Raw genomic sequence first — 17779 nt, forward strand, 5'->3', positions numbered from 1 at the left:
TTCAACAGGACATAAATTACTGTCACTTCTACCACCAGAATGCCTCTCAGTTGGTCTCCTTTTTGTCATAGTTTAGTATTTCATCATTTCCTATTTCTACCCATTTCTGCTATTAGCATTGTCTTCCCAAAGCACATTTTTATCATGTCATTTCCTTGCTTAATATTATTTTTTTATTTTTTTTCCTCTCTCTCTCTTTCTTTCTTTCTTTTTTTTTAATATTTTGTTTTTGTTGAGACAGGGTCTCGCTATGTTGCCCAGGCTGGTCTTGAACTTCTGGCTTCAAGCAATCCTCCTGCCCTGGCCTCCCAAAGTGCTGGGATTACAGGCATTAGTCACTCTGCCCGGCCTGTTTTTCCTCCTTTTTGCTATAGTTGGTAGCCATCTGTGTATGACATTAAGAAGGCCCTTTACAATCTGACCCCACCATACTCTTTTTATTTCCTATTCTTCTGTGCCCCAGTAGGAGTGAGCTTTATCTCCTTTCCTATTGCCCTATTAATGAATCTCTGCTGTTTCTTATGTTTTCTAATCATGTCACTAACTTTTATTACATTTATATTCACTGCATATTCTTGACCTGGAAGACATCTCCTCTGAACCCACATCAAATGTTACCACTTTACAAAGTATTCTTGATACCTCAACCTTGTGTAGAATTGTCTTCCTCCATTGATGCTTTATACTTTTTTTAGAGCATTTACCACACTGTGCTTTAGAATATAATGAGTTGTCTAATTTATTCTTTCTTCACTAGATTGTAAGCTCCACGATGATATGGCCATGTCTTATTTAATTAAGGTGTTTTGATGATTGTCTACGACAAGAAATGCCCCCCCACACACATTTTCATTTACTCAGCTTAACTATTTTGTGTATAGCAATGCCATACTCATTTCTATGAGGAAATATAAAAATATATTGTGTTCCATGAATATAACATATCTTCAGACAATTTATATTTTACTTGGAAAAAAGACTGATGCAGTAAATTCAGAGTCATTGTACAAGTGCCATGAAATTCATACCACTCACTAACAAACTATATAAATTATATACCATGTGTATATATTTTTGTATTTTTGTTTACTTGTTCATTGCTATTATATCATCTCTCCATTTATCATATGGATATGTGTATATTTGTTAAGTTTTTCTACCCATTTGATACACATCAGTTATTTGTATATAAAAATCAGGAAATATCCTTATCAGCTATAATATTTTTGTATTTAGGCAATAAACTGAATTTAGAATTTAGCTTAATATATCTTCTAAGAGTAATTTCACTTATAAATTTATAGTGCTAACTTTTTGAGATATCGTCTTTGTTTCTAGTTAGCCTACTTTTTTAAGTGCAGTAATAATGCTGCTATAGTTTAACTTTAAAAAAACTTTTACTAGTATTAAAAATTAATTCCATTTGTAGTTTGGTTTTATCCAATTGTGATAATCTCTTAAAAAACATGGAATTTATGAGGTAGTGTTTATGTTTTTCTGGAGAATGAAAAATATGGCTTAGATTTTTACATTTATGGTATGTTGTGCAGATATGTAAAGTGTAAATATAATGTTCTGTGTTCTTTCTTTATGCTCTAATATAATTAATTTGTTTTTAGATGCTGGCATCACCATCTACATCAGGTCAGCTGTCTCAGTTTGGGGCAAGTTTATACGGGCAACAAAGTAAGAATTTTGTATTCATTTTGGGATACTTTGTTTAAAGAGAAAAATAAGTACCAAATAAAGAACAACTAATGCTGCCCTTGTGGGTTTATTATGAGATTTAAAAGGAAAGATACTTAATTTTCAGAATTTTCTTTATTTTACTTACATAGCAAAACCATATTATTTCAGGCCTTACTAATTCTAAATTTGTTATTACTTGGATATAGCATAGATTGAAATTTATTTCAGCATCTTTTGTATCTCTGTGTTCTTTTGCAATATTTTTGGAGAAGAATTTGCTAAACAAACTAAAAGCAGACATTCTCTGTGTTTTCAATTAAAGGAAGTTAAAAGATTATTTTTGTTTGGTTGGTTGGGTAGATTTTGTGTGTGCGTGTGTATATGTATGTGTATGTGTTTTGACGTGTTTATTAATGTAAGCCCATTACTTAGTAGCAGTTTGTGAAATGTTCTTTGTTTAGCAAATATTTCTTCTTTTGCTTTGGCTCAGTCTGGGTACGGAATGTAGATTTTTGACTCATAGTTCAATGCTTTTTCCATTATAAAAGATTCTTTTTTTAAAGTATTGTAATACTTTTAAAGCGCTTAGCACAGTGCCTAGCGCATAGTAAGTGCTCAATAAATGTTAGCTATTATTATCACATAAAATTTGTATAAAACTCTAAGTTCTAAAATATATTCATATTTTTAAAATTAATTTTCCAAACTGTTACATTTTAATTATATTTTATCAGCTCTTTAATGTCAGAGATCTGTTGATCTCTCATTTCTATTAATGGAAGGAGGGAGTTAAAAGTTTTATAAAGTCCCATCAAAGATTATAGGATAATTGAGTAACTGGAGGAGACATCTGATGACTACCTTAATCAGCTTCAAAGAAAAATCAGTCATTTGATTTGAAACTCTTTCCCAGCATAATGAAAAGCAAAGTTTTGATTAGGATAGTTTGTCATACCACTTCACCCTTCAAATTGATTCTGAAATTTAGTGGGAGGATGAAATTTATTTTGTATGTAAGCATAGTTTCTATCTACTATTTTCTGTCTATCTTTTGTGGCTTTCCTCTTTTGATATGGAACACAATTTTCTTAATATAGAATTAGTAAAATTTATCAATTTCTTTTATATATCAGCAGTTTTCCTCTAAACAGAAAGACATATTTTGAAAGCTTATTACATACAAAATATTTGTCCACCTATGTTTATCCTAGTTGTTGAGGGAATATTATCAGCTAGTAATTTATTCTGATAAGCCTGTGTTTTAGCATGGCTTTTTTCCGTCTGATAATCCTTATCATGGAAATATCTAGCTACTTTAAAGCTACCTCATATTTTTATAGAACAACTGCAAATAACTTATTTTATCTTTTTAAAGCCCACAGTTTATCAAAGCAGAAAGTAGATATGAAATGGAGAAAAATATTTGAGACACTTAAGGTTATTTTATAAAGGAGAATGGCACTGATTATAATCAGCTATCTGGACATTTAAAAATCTGATCTAATTTTTTTAACCTGGAAATGTGAAATTGTAACTGGGCTAAGATATGGAATGGGTTAGGTTTGAAATACAGTTACATGTTTGGTAGGATAGACATTTATTGACTTCTCAATTTGTATAAATCATTGTGTTTATTGTTAAGGTTATACAAAGATTAATACAAGCAAAAGTATTTTATGGTACTTATTAGTTTTAAAAGAAGCCATGTATGACAAACATTTCCTGTTGGTGTTCAGTATATTAAATGGCTATATTCCTATAACTTTGGTGAAGCAACATAAACTCTTTTAAACTTACATTTTAAGTATTAGCTTACAGAGAAATTGAACCTTAGATAAACTGGAACTGAAATGTTTTAGGTCAGGGTGTAATTATTCTTTTCCAGAGTATAAATCTAGAAGCTGCAACTAGTGAAAAAAGACAGGGCCTGGGTTGCCAGTCTCTGCTAGGACAGATCCAAGGGAGCCAAATAGGTCATTTAGCTAGTAGGTAGTCTTAATGAATACCTTGTCAGACAGGAGAACTCAAGCTATCATGTGGGGCTTGAGGGTTAAAATTTTAATAGTTTAACTAAGTCAGAATGGTAAAATTTGAGGGACTGACTTAAATTAAAGATAGAGAGAAAAGGAATTAATAGGTGAGAGTAGATTAGAAATATTATTCTGATGGCAACTGATTGTAATTTGCACATTGGGATTGATACAGTTAAAAGTTCTTTTTCCTCCCAAGTGCATTGAGAACCACTATTAACTCTGTATTCGGATTGGCAAAGTTCAGTAGGCATTTGGGCCATTAAAAAGTGAGGTCTGGCTGGGCACAGTGGTTCACACCTGTAATCCTAGCTGAGGCTGAAGAGGCTGAGACAGGAGGATCACTTGAGGCCAGGAACTTGAGACCAGCCTGGGAAACATAGCAAGATCCTGTCTCTTCAAAAAAATTTTTTTAAAAATTAGCCAGGTGTGGTGGTGCGCACCTGTAGTCTCAGCTACTTGGGAGGCTGAAGTGGGAGTATCCCTTGAGCCCAGGAGTTTGAGGTTACAGTGAGGTATGATTGTGCCATGCCACTCCAGCCTGGGCAACAGAGTGAGACCCTGTCTCTTATTTTAAAAAGAAAAAAAAAAAGGTGAGGTCTATCTGTTTTGTGTTCTTGATGGTTAGAAAGGTTAGAGAGAGGAGTTGGTGAAGGAAGAGTACCCTCTCAAGAACTAAGTCTCACTGAGGTTTAACAAGGAAGGAAATTCCTCTTGGAATGGATATTGAACTGCATAAACCTACAGTTTGCTAGATTTATATAGAAGTGATTGTGTAGCATGTGAGGTACCCGGTAAATGCTGGACTAGGGTGCTTGTATGATCTCAGGTTCTAGTATAGTATGATTATATCCAAATATCTAAATAACTTTTTATCTAAGTGTTCATGTGGATACTGTACACAAAATGATAACTATAGAAACCAGTGAATGTACTCTTTGTGTTCAAGTTGCATGATCTCTACTTGTCGTCTTTGAGTGTATGCCTAAGATTTTAGATACATTAAGTCCTCACTTAACGTCATCAGGTTTTTGTAAACTGCAACTTTAAGCAAAACTATGTATAACAAAACCAATTTTTTTGTTCTCATCAACATTGTAACGAAATGATGTTGAGCAAAGTTGTTTGAGGAGCTTCTGTACATCATTTTGTTTAAAATCACAGTTTCCAAAAACCTATCGACAACTTTAAGTGAGGACACCTTATAGGGTTAAAGAACTCATGGGTTCCCTGAAGTGGTTTATGGGATTGGAATGAACAGGGAGCCAGGAATTAAGTTCTCCTGACTAGTCAATGCATTGAAATTAAGTGGTAGTATAATTGGAGTAACCTTTTCATAATTACCAATAGGAGTTAGAGCCTTGTAGTATTGGAGAAAAAGGAAATTACCATTTACTGAGTGCTTCCTATGTTCTTGTTATCTTACAGGCACATGGGTTAACTAGCTGTCTGGATGAATCCATTATATAGTTTTGTATCTGAATACTCAAAGGACTTAGGCTCTAGTTGGAAGAGGAAATAAATCTTTCTGGGATCTGGACTCCTGACTTGGGAACAGGGGCACAGTCTCATGCTTCCAACAGACAGTTCTTTGGCCTCCTGTTTTATAAACACCTATGTGAAAGCTACTTGTTTCATGGAGAACCAGAGCATGGATGGGGTGGTTCATAGTGATGCTGTTGACTATGTAAATAGGCAAATGATGTTTTAATTGCTTTAGGAAATTATAGGGCCATTTAACAGATACTAAATACTTAGTACTGAGTGCTTGGGATTTCTTGCTCTGAAGAACCACCTGCTATAGGTGGGGTAGGTAAGAGACATTTATATACAAAATACTAAGTAACAGCTGATGATGTTAATACATAGATTAAAAGGTATCATGCTTTGAATGAAAAACGCAGTAAACTACAGTGGTACAGGAAAACTTCAAAAAGGAGGTAGTAATTGAGGTTGACAGATATTTATTATGTGCCTACCATATGTATTATGCCATGCTAGATACTGCAGTGTTGTGGTAGAAGAGATCATTTTCTTTTAAGCCATCTCTCTACAGTGTACCTACTGCTATGGTGGTGTTGCATTTATTTACTGCATGTCTTCATTGCCTTTGTATCCTCAGTACTCTGCACCTGACAAACATTCAATAAATGTTGATCAAATGCATATTGAGTAAGATATGATCCTTACATATAATCTAGTAGGATAAGTACACAAATGATTTTACTACAAAGTAGAGTAAGAAATTCAGAGTTTTCTGGGTATGTCAAAAGTAGGAATTTATCATCTACCTTGGAGAATGATCAGAAAAAGATTCACAGATAAGTCTCATTTGAGATTGGCATTGAAGAGACTGCGAGTAACATTTGCCTTAGCAGTGGGAACAACATCCACAGCATGGGGTAGATGTGGGAGTGACCTACTTTATCAAAGCAAGAGGGGAGCCTGTTAAGCTATTTCATTGATTTCAGCCAAGAAGACAATCTTCATGTTTCTGTGGCCTATATCTCAAGATCTTTGCTACTTCCCAAGTTCAGAAACAAAGCTATAGCATAGTTTTCCCCATAAAACATCTATTTTCTGGTGAAAGCCATGACTTTATTAGAGTATATCATTTTATCTTCACCTTTAGTACCACCTGTTGACTTTCTTACCATAGACATGTTTCACCAGAAAAAAAAACTAATATTGAATATTGAGTATTTATTGTGTCAGATGGTACTTTATATGAATTAACTCATTTAATCTTCACAAGAATTCCATGAGAGATTAAGGAGCTTGCCCAAGGTTATACAGATAGTAAGTAGAGCCAGGATTACATTACCATGTGAAGGTGAGTTGAAAACATCAGTGTCTTTGAAACCTGGATGCTATGACTCTAAAGGGCCATTTGCACATATTAGAAACTATCAAGAGTTAAATCCACAGGCACCAAGAGTCTTTTGAACTAAGACATTGTGATAGGATTTATTCATTCACCATGTATTTATTGAGTGCCTAACACAAGTGAGGTATTATTCTAATATATAAGTAAGAATATGGCAAATAGCAAGGTTCCTGCTTTTATAGAGCTTACTTTTTAATGGAGGAAGACAGAATAAACATACAAGCAATAAATAAATCATATAATTCTGGTAGTAAGTATTATAAAAATTAAGTCAGGTTAATAAGGTGAATGGATGGGATTAGTATTTTACATGGAGCAGGCAAAGAGGCTATCTCTGAGGAGGTAATATTTCAGTGGAAACCTGGATATTGAGGGGAAGTCCTTGGAAAGATCTAGGGGAGAGCTTTTCAAGTACAGGCAAGAGTAAGCACAGAAATTCTAAGTCACGAGAATGTTAGAATGAAGTCAGTGTGCTAAAGGACGAGTGAGAAGCCCAGTGTAATGAATAAAAAAGAGTTTAAGATTAATGAAGTAGCAGGTATCAGATCATGGAAAATCTACTTGTAAAGATTCAGTAAAGTATTTGGATTTATTCTAAGTTTAATGGGAAAGATTTTAAGATATAGTTTCATTTTTAGAAGATGACTTTGCTGTACAGAAAATGGACTGGATGAAGTAGGAATGAGTGGTGAGAGAGAGAGAGACAGACAGATAGACACACACACACACACACACACACACGGAGACACACACACACCCTTACTACTGTAGTAGTCCAGGCAAGAAAATAGAGTGATTTGGACTAGTGGTAGAGGTTTTGAGAAATGGTCAGATTTGGGATATTTTGGAGATAAGTTAATATGACTTGATGATGTGGGATGTGAAAGAGAGGGATCACGGATGACTTCTAAGGTTTGAGACCTGCATTATTTTGTGAATGAGTGCTACTAATCTATAACAGAAATTTTGGTTGAGGAAGAGTATAGAGGATACTTGGGAGGGCTGCACAGCTGTTCCACAGGTACAGATTCTGTGTGGCTCCTGTAAAGATCCAGTCAGATGCTATCTGGGATTCTCAACTGGTTCTAACTTAGTAGCAACTTCTCATAGTTGGCAGATGTTGAAGCCACTTGGCTGCATCCATGTTTCTTGTCTCATACATCCTTTGCACCTAAGAAGGCAGACCCACTCCTCCTCCAGGTGTATAACTTGTCCTCATTTTCATATATCTTGTCATTCTCTGAGATTGAACTGTGTAACATTTAAACTCACCTGACTCCCCACCACTACCATCACCAAATACCTGGCTAAATTTCATATATTATTTAATTCATGTATTACCTCCTGTCTCCTCCAGGAAACCTTTTGTGGTCCCAGACCTTTTCTATTCCTAAGGCTGAATGAGTGGTTTCTTCTCCATGCACTCAGACACATGGTATATACTGCTTACAAACATCTTGAGCATAACACTAATTTGTTTATTTTTAAATAGTCTTTTGTATCTCTGTAGAACAAGAGAAGGGAGTGTATTCTTGGTGGGAATTATATTAGTAGTAAAGGTACAGGGGCAGATTTGGGGAGGGGAATAGGGAAAGAAGGAAACAGATTATAAATCAAATATATAGTATATAAACAAAGTAAAATGTCAATTAAGGTTAGAAAATACCATTTGGGTCCTGACAGAGAATTTTAAAGACTACGCTGTGATTGCATTTAATACTATATAGAACAGTGGTTCTCAACCTTGGCTGCACCTCTGAAAACACCTGGGGAATTTTTAAAATCTCACTTCCCTTAAATTGCCCTAAATCACAATTTCTGGAGATGAGACCCAGACATTAAAGTTTCCTGGATGATGTAAAAGTTAGCAACTACCATAAAATGTAGAAAGTGATACTGGTAGCAAAAGGACATTTAAATAGGAGTCAAGAAATTAGATTATTATCTTTTTGCTTCATTACTTGTGATCTTGGGCAAGTCACTTAATGTTTGGTTGTGCGTTCATATGTAACCTAGTTGGATGAACTCTGGAGTCTTTTCTATTCCTAAAATCGTTTGAATTTAATGAAGGAAATTGTGTAAGGAAATAAATTACAGGGAAGATTAACCAGCTAAGTGCAAAACAGGTTGTAGATAAAAAGACATTGAGACATTTAGCATGATTGTCTTTTTTTAGTGTGGGCATTATGATGAGTTCCTAGTGGAAGTTGGTTGCTTTGGGAATGGAAAAGGGGACACTTTAAGCATTCTTGCATTAATTAGAAACTCCCCTGCCTTCAATAAAGATTTTTAGGGGACTTAAGTATGAGTATTCAGAGATTTGGTTGCTATGATTTTATTTATTTCATATAACATGTATTGTGTATCTCTAGCAAAAGATTAAAGAAAGGATGGCACATCTTGCCATAAGTATTTAAGGAATGTACTTTTAATCATTTTGTGCAGTGGAAATAATTCGTGGAATAATTTCTTAGATCATATTCTTTGGGGATTCTGAAAAATGATCAATAAAGATTTTGTTTTATTTGACTGTTTAGTGCCCTGCCAAATAAGAGGTAGAAATCTGTTCAGAATATGTCCATATAATCTTTCTACTATCATACTATTCTTTATTATTAATTGTTAAATTAAAAGAAAATTTTGATTCAGAATTATAGCTTTTTCAAATGTTTTTTGTTTGTTCTTTTATTCCTTGTCTGTAAAAAGGGGAATGATAAATACTTTCTCTATAGGATTGTTGTAAGAAGGAAATAAGATGAAGTAGCATGGTGCTTGTCTGATAGGTATTCAATAAATTTTAATTCTGTCCTTTTAGTAACCTGCTCATACACAAGCTCATTTATACGTATATGTATTTTCACCTGTTTTAGTTATTTAATGCCAAAAAAATTCTCTGAATTCTTTCCGTTTTTTTTCTTTTCTTCTTCTTTTTTTTTCTTTTTAGTTTATATGTCTTATTCTTGGCATCATATTTTAGAAATGATTTTCTATGGTTGTTTCTAATTATATTAGTTAAAAGATTAAATATTTTCTTCTCTTAACCCTATTTAGTTGTAATAGTTTGACTAAAGCAACTCAAATTTAAGGACTTAGTATATTTTGTTCCCTAAAAATTAACATTTGTGTGTTCCTATTCAGTGGTGTTAATTCCTTATGTTTTAAAAAAATTCAGTTTTTAAATATTAATAAGTTGATTTTTAAGTATTCAAGAATTAATGATCCAATTTGAAATGATGCACTTCTCTTGTTTTTGATCTTTTCATAGCTAGTTCAACAAAATGAAACTTAGCTTTTTGAATGTATCAGCTGTTTTTATGAAGAAGATAATTTTGAAGGCAAAAGTTAAACAAATATTTATTCTATACTGTTTTCCTCCACTTTTAACGTTATAAATTAATTCAAGTATGCCAATCCCTAATTGACTAAATAGACTTACCCATTCCTTCTCCAAAATTATTTTTGTTAATGTTCAGATAGTCTCCAAACTCAAATATTTCTGAAATTATGTATTTTTAAAACACAGCATAGAATAATATGTGTATTATTCCAACGAAATGGTCAAATCTTACTGAGTTTTTTTGGTAGGGCTTACTGATTATTACAAAGGGGCTAAAAACAGTACTAGATTTTTACAAAGTGTATGTTTGTTTATAGTGCTGAATGTGTAGAGAGAGTGAAAAGGAAGGGAAAAGGAAAATTAGAGGAAAGAAAATGGACAGGTATAAAGATGAGAGAGAGAAAATGGAGGGAAGAGAGCAAGAAATGGAGATTTAGAAAAAAGTTTGAAGAGAAGGAAACATTTAAAAGAGAGAGGAGGAGAAAGAATAGATGAGAGGTGTTGCAATGCAGTAAAGCACTCACAAGGGTGCTAATCAAGAGTTGCATTGGGCTTCTGTAGTGCTGCCGTTAACGAACACTAGGAGTTCAGAGATCTAAATTCTAGTCTTGGTTCTTTGTGTCACCTTGGCGAAGTCAGTTAGTTTATCTGAGGCTCAGATTCCTTATCTGTAAAATTAGAGCATTGGATTAGGTGATCTTTAAGATCCCTTCTGGCTCTAAAATTGTATAATATTTCTTGGTGGTCAGTAACTGTGGGAAATACATTCCCGTGGGAAATTTACAGTTATAGCTAACTTTATAGCTTATTTGGGGAGTAGAATGTAAGCTCCCTGAGGGTAGAGCCCTTTTTTATCTTGTTCACTCCTGTATCCCCAGCAGCTAGCACAGTGCTTGTCACATAGTAGGTACTAAATAAATATTTGTTGAATGAGTGACATGAAAAGTATTATTTTGATGGCTCATTATGGAAGCACCTAGAGGGCCTAGAGGAAAACTGGTGTGTTTGAGGAAAAAGACTGATTTCTTCTGAAAAAGTCTAAAATAGGCTGATTTTTAGTCTCTTCTTCCTTATTTTGTCTCAGATTCAAAGAAAGTTGCTGCAGCTAGTGGCATTCTCATGGTCTCAAAACTTACATAATAACTAGACGTGCATATAATGATTAAACCAACATATAATTTAGGGTAGTTCCCTTCAGGTTTCTTAAGGAAATGCAGAACCAAGCTTGGGTCTTCATGGAACATGAGTGAAACAAGTACACCTAGAATATATTAGCTATATTGAATTGGATTCATTGGCTTTATTCAGTTGAGAGGCAAAGTTAGGCTACCAGTTGAGTTCTGAGGTTGCTAGATTCCAGATACGTATCAGTGAAATATTTGTGATCCACTGCTATCCCTCGGTTAGAAAGTTATACCATAAGCGAAAAATTCCTAGCCCTAAAGTCATCTACTTACTGATTAGCTCTCCCTGTATTTTATTGCTTTTATTTAGCCTCTGGTTTAGAATAAGCTTGGTTGACCTATGTGCCATTGCTTACCAGAGTAGGAAAAAAAGTGCTAAAAAATGTGTGTCAGGAAGAGGGAGGAAAGGAGGCATTCATAGACAGATATAATGACAACATAAATGACTGCTGTACATCTTCACTTTGAAGGATAAAAGGTGAAAAAATAGATCACTAGCTATCTATCCATAATAATTATTCTGGATCATTAAGAAAATAATTTACATTTCGTATTATCTGAATAAAAAGGAAGTATGTCATACATTTTTGAAATAAGTTTATCCAAATTGGTTAATTTTTTAATGTTTTGTATCTGAATGGTAAACCCTCAGTAGTCTTAAAAAAATACACCTACTAGAACATGTCCATCCCCATATCAGGCTCCAGGAGCACTATCTAAATACAAGGTTACTATATTTTGAAATATTTTTAATGTTTGAAAATTTTGTCTGTTATAGCTATATCAGATGAGTTTTTTAATAGATGCTGGCATTTTATGTTGGGTTTGTAAAAATTGTAATGTTGAGAAATATATATAAATAGAACAGAGACTTTTTCTAAAATGCATTTTAAAAGGACAATATAAAAATTAAAGCTACTTCAGCAAAGTGGGGTTAAATGTCTTTCTGTGTACCTCAGTTGTAAATTAAAACATAAAGACACAAGATTGCAAAATTTCTTAAAGGCATATTTTACATCCAAATATGCATATACAAATATGCCTTTAAGAAATTTTAAAGCAATATCTATTCATAATATTGTAACAATCATTGACAGTTTATTGTAAAATAGAAATATGAAGAAACAAATATGAAAGCAATATCCATTTATAATTTTAAATTTCGGAATAGAACATTTTTGTTAAAATCAGAATCCATTTGGAGTGAATTGAATATATCCATTTAAAATTTGCATCTTACGTTAGGTCATTTAAAAATGTTTTAAATTGCCAACTCCAGAAGATGGATAACAATTTCATTCCTGATGGCAATGAATTTCCTTCTTCTGAATTTTTTTATTAGGTGCACTAGGCCTTCCAATGAGGGGGATGAGCAACAATACCCCTCAGTTAAATCGCAGCTTATCACAAGGCACTCAGTTACCGAGCCACGTCACGCCAACAACAGGGGTACCAACAATGTCACTTCACACGCCTCCATCTCCAAGCAGGTATTTATTGATGGACCAGAATATTTTTCAAAGTGTATCTTTGTAGAGTAAACAAGCTTTTAATTTTTTAATAAGGTAATTAATTATTTGATTTTCTGGTTCAGTGCCTTTCATTGAGGAAAAAAATACCTATGCTCATTTTATGTCAGTGCAAATTGATAAGTATAGTGCAAGATGTTTTTATCCTGCAGCTAGCATACTTGTTGTCAGTGGGTGGGTATCTCCTGGGGAGCTTTTTCAAAAATCACCTCTTCCTCAAAGGAAGATGTGCAGTTTAAAATTCTTCCCGAGATAATTGTGCTCATTGTTCCCTCACCACACATCCCTTGCTCTAGTGAGCATAAAATAAAACAGATGACATAGATTATGCATATTAGTGTGAAGAGTATAGAATGACATCCATTTGGAATGCAATTATTTTAAATATATGTGTGAAATACATTTGGATTTTGTCACAGTCACACCAATAGTTCTCTCATCTTAGATGTCACCTTATATGTTAGTTCCACTATAATTTGCCCTTTGTTTGTTTACTTTGGTTTTTCTTTTCAAAGATATAGAATGACTAGACAAAATAATGATGAATAAAAATTAGGAATGCAATTTGAAAGTACATTTGAGATTGTAGGGTTAGACCATTGGATTATTTATAGAGAATTTTAATGAGTGATTGTAGACAGCTTATTTAGTATAATGGACTTCTTTTTCAGGGGTATTTTGCCTATGAATCCTAGGAATATGATGAACCACTCCCAGGTTGGTCAGGGCATTGGAATTCCTAGCAGGACAAATAGCATGAGCAGTTCAGGGTTAGGTAGCCCCAACAGAAGCTCGCCAAGCATAATATGTATGCCAAAGCAGCAGCCTTCTCGACAGCCTTTTACTGTGAACAGGTAAGATGTTTATTGATACTGTGTATAATTGTCTTTCTGGGTGTCTCCATATTTGCCTTTTCATATTCAATGCTTTGTTCTTGAGATGTGGCTTCTCTCTCATAAGTGTGTTTCATCATGTATTTGTGACCAAAGATTCTGTTACACATCATAACTTTAACCTTCCAAAACTAAAGTTATGCTCTTTTAGTTTGATTTTAGAAAGCACATTAAAACTTTTTGTTGTGATAGTGGTAGTGTTAGAAAAGGATTGTTCTTGGGTTGCCACCAGACAAATTTTGGTTGGTATCTCATGTCCTTCCTTTATTCAATGAGGTAGGTTACCTGTGTAGTAAGAGTTCCAGGCTTATGAATAGGACTGGAGACATGTTTGATTATTACCACCTTGCTTTAGTTATACTTTGGTTGAGAAGTTCTACTTCTCAACTAAGATTCAGTGTTGTGCTTTGGAGACTTACTAACCAAAGACTTTTTAAAACTTCATCTAGAGTATTTGAAAACAGTATCACGTCTAGGGATTTAAAACACAAAGATGAGCTTTGTGCTTTTTCACTTCATTTTGCACTGTCCATTGCATATACTGTGCAAATAAGAGTTATTCATTTTGTTAGGATTTCCAAGGTGTTTGGGTAATTTATATGAGAGTTATTTCTAAAATATAAGGCTTCCTTGCAAAAATAGCATTTAAGCTTGATGTATGTATTTATATTTATATATATATATATATATATATATATATAAATGAGGAAGTATAAAGGAGAAAGGATCTTGATCTAGTTATCGTCATACTCATGTAATTCACTATCTTCTATCTCGTACTTATAAAATCTGAATTAAAATAGGTTATTAGCACATTTCCTTTTTAATCTTTATCCCATGGCTCCAATTCTTGCTTTTATTTCAATTTATGATATTTCATCTATAATTTTACTGCTCTTTTAATTTTTAAAAAAAGTTATTTGTGAAAGATTATCAAAATCCTCCACCTCTTTGATTGCTTCTTAACTGTATACTACTTTTTGGACTTTATCACATTTTTCACATTCTTGTAGTTTTGTTCATTGAATGTATGTTTACATTTTTGCCTTTCCACATTTTTCCATATTTTCATTGTTTTTAAGGTATATTTTGCTTATAAATTGTCAATGTAATATGGATCTCTAAAACCCTGCTTATTTCTACTATTGATAAGTTGTATTTATTATAAAATGTTTTCATCTCTGAGCACTTACTCCATGTTTGCTGTTACCTGTAGCTTCAGCAATTCTAACATGCTATTAAAAATTTCCATTGACTTTCCTACTCTTCCTTAGAGTGTTGTTTCATCAGCTGCATATTTTATCAAAAAATTGTTTTGCCATAGTTAGTTTTACAGATACAGGTAAAATCCACAAAACCCTGTCATCTTCATACCCCACCCATAACACTAATACACTAAAATGTCTTTAACAGAAGATTATTTGATGTTAAAGATACATAGTATTGTTGTAGAATCTGAATTCCTTTTGACATGCTTAATTATTTGGCCTTGCTCTATCTATGTTCAGTCTTACGTTCTGTTTTTTCTTCCCGTGCTTAGGCTTGTGCAAAAAAGGGAGGCATTTTTATCTACTTACAGAATAACAAATGTGTATTAATTCAAAATTGGGGGCACTATAGAGAAGTTTTTGTTTTTCTTCTAAGTAGATGAAAGGTAAACTATATTTAGATAAGAATGATGTGTTTTAGAACACTGAATTCAATTACAGAATAACACCATTTAATCCAGGTCAGCTAAACATTTGTTGAGTTGCCTATTGTGTCTTCCTAAACACTAGAGGACAGAAGATTTCAAGAGGAAGCTGACATGGATACTAACTATAAGGAGTTTATATTTTAGTTGGGAAAAACAGACACTGTATATAAGAGAAGATCTTTTATGAAAAATAGTAGCCAGCTTTACTAATAAGGGGAGAAAAACAAGTATTTAGGAAGAATACCCTTAACACCAACCTGCATATTTTTGAGGTTAGGTACTTCTGGTATGCAGTAAGTTGGCTCTCCAACTACACAAAATGGTACCCTTTTAATCTGTTTTCCTCAAGGTTCATATGTAAATTCTTTGGTTTTTGTTTTTTAACTAATCTGTTTAAGGTGTTTTGGTTCTCATTTATTCATGGAAGGACTTTAGAGAAGTTTTTAAGTAAAAATAAAGATTAAACTCAGAAAAATAATATTAGTATTGGTTTTGAAACATGTTGTTTTATGGAGGAGACCAAAAGTATACACTTCTTTTGTTTTTCTTCATCTGAAAGTTAGTGTTCTTACTGTATATCTAAAATTATTTTCTATGTACCCAGTATGTCTGGATTTGGAATGAACAGGAATCAGGCATTTGGAATGAATAACTCCTTATCAAGTAACATTTTTAATGGAACAGGTAAGCTTATTCTGGAGATAGTACCCTATAAAAAATATGGTAGATTTCTGACATAAAAAGCAATTCAGCATACTGGTCTTTAACTATTATATAATTTTTTTATGTTAAATGGCAGAATTAAATTTAGTGAGAAATCGACAGGAAATAGAGTTTAATTCCATGAACAGTTGAGATATTTAATTTTTTTTTTTTTACTTGGCATGGTAACATCATAGTTGATTTGTGTTATAACATCAGGATTATTTCTTTAACATGTAGAGAGAGCATAAACATTAACTTATCCTGTATTTATGCCTTGGCATCTTTTTTGCTTCAAAGCTTTTCCTATCCTCAGCCTTGTCACTGTGAGAACTATAGTGTAGACTAGGTTGGGTGGTATGACATTCTGGCTATAGGGACCAAGATTGAAGAGAACCTTTAAAATTATATGGAGTGTTTACCATTTTTTCTTAATAGTTTTAATAATCCTGATTTTGGCATTTAACCTTAATGTGTTTTTGATCCAGTTTTATGTATAAAATTCAAAATTTAGTTACATGGAAAACCAATTCTGATTTTGACAGTAAAAAAATTCTTGTAGTCTTTGATTTATTTCCTTTATTAACCACTTCAGACAGAAGAGAACAGGAAGCTTTGTTGCTACTTTGCTTTAGGTTTTACCCTCTTCATCCTTGCCTCCAGACCTTTCCTAAGAAAGAAAATAAAGGACGTTATTATCATAGGAGCAAAAATGAACAGGATTATTGGGAGAGAAATATATATAAAAGAAGCAGAAGGTGAAAGAATGGTCAGTAAAATGGAGCATACGTAGACACACAAGAGAGGATTTAATAAGAAGATGTTATTTATGGCTATGGGCTTTTAATTTTCAAATGTTAATGTACGCTCAACATAAGCAAGATTAAAAAGTTTGGAAAAAAATTCCAAATTTTAGCATTTGTATAATATATAGTAAGTTTGTCTTTGAGTCATAAAATAATATAAAGTACTATATTCCATTGTTTCTGAAATGCACTTTTTTAATACTTCAATATCTCTGAAATCAGGCTGCATATCATAGTTTAATTAGAGTTTTTTCCCTAACTGGGACATTATTTTTAAATTCTATTTTAACTAAGTATATTTTATATTAGGGAAAATTTTTTTCAAGTCTTTCCCTACAAATATAGATTTGGGGGGTTATTAACTATTTTTTAAGTTAAAATATGTTCTTAATATATGGCAATTTAAAATTCCATATCAAGGAACTTAAAAGATGTGTATTAAAAGTTAATATGTAATTAATATGTAATATTCCATGGTTTGTCTGTAAAATAAAAAGGAAAAAAAGAAAAAGTTAATATATATCCAAAGTTTGTAATTAATTTGTAATCAAGTAATTCTAGAGAGATTATTTTATAAATTGAAACAGTATATAAATATTTAATTTCTATTGTCTTGTTCATATGGTAGTTTTTTAATTAAAAATTCATATTTAAACAATGGAAATAAATGCTTTATCTTTTACCCTTGTAATTTTAAATTGTTACCTGTCCTGGAATACTAATGGTCTGTTGTTTTTCTATCAACAAAGTAATCTTGAGAGAATAATTGTTCTTTGAGATTTCTTTTAATTATGAAATTTGGAGAAAAATAACAATTGGGAAACGGGGCCAAATAAATTGAAAGTGATTATAAAACATTAGATGAAACAAAGATTAAAGAAAAGCTAAAATGAAGGTAGAAATTTAAGTTCTTTGAAAATTAAGAATACAAGGTTATAAAAATACTAAAAAGTTGAGAAGAAATCAAGATGATTAAAATAGACAAAGTAGAGAGGTTGGGTTAAATTTTAACTTTGAAAGGAAGCA

The 17779-nt window shown here is 32.7% G+C and overlaps 1 protein-coding gene across 10 annotated transcripts in view; it reads left to right on the forward strand.

Annotated features, from left to right (window-relative positions):
* Positions 1-17779, forward strand: part of CNOT2 (CCR4-NOT transcription complex subunit 2) — a 101152-nt gene that overhangs the window by 64984 nt on the left and 18389 nt on the right. For 8 of the 10 annotated variants that reach the window (XM_069491577.1, XM_069491585.1, XM_069491581.1 and 5 more), the window contains 4 exons: positions 1620-1686; positions 12470-12617; positions 13328-13510; positions 15850-15929. In XM_069491577.1, coding sequence (XP_069347678.1) covers positions 1620-1686; positions 12470-12617; positions 13328-13510; positions 15850-15929 — 478 coding nt within the window. The remainder of the gene's footprint in view (positions 1-1619; positions 1687-12469; positions 12618-13327; positions 13511-15849; positions 15930-17779) is intronic. The other 2 variants (XM_069491582.1, XM_069491584.1) reach the window with 2 other exon arrangements.

This window comes from Eulemur rufifrons, chromosome 16 (assembly GCF_041146395.1).
Source record: "Eulemur rufifrons isolate Redbay chromosome 16, OSU_ERuf_1, whole genome shotgun sequence".
NCBI lineage: Eukaryota > Metazoa > Chordata > Mammalia > Primates > Lemuridae > Eulemur > Eulemur rufifrons.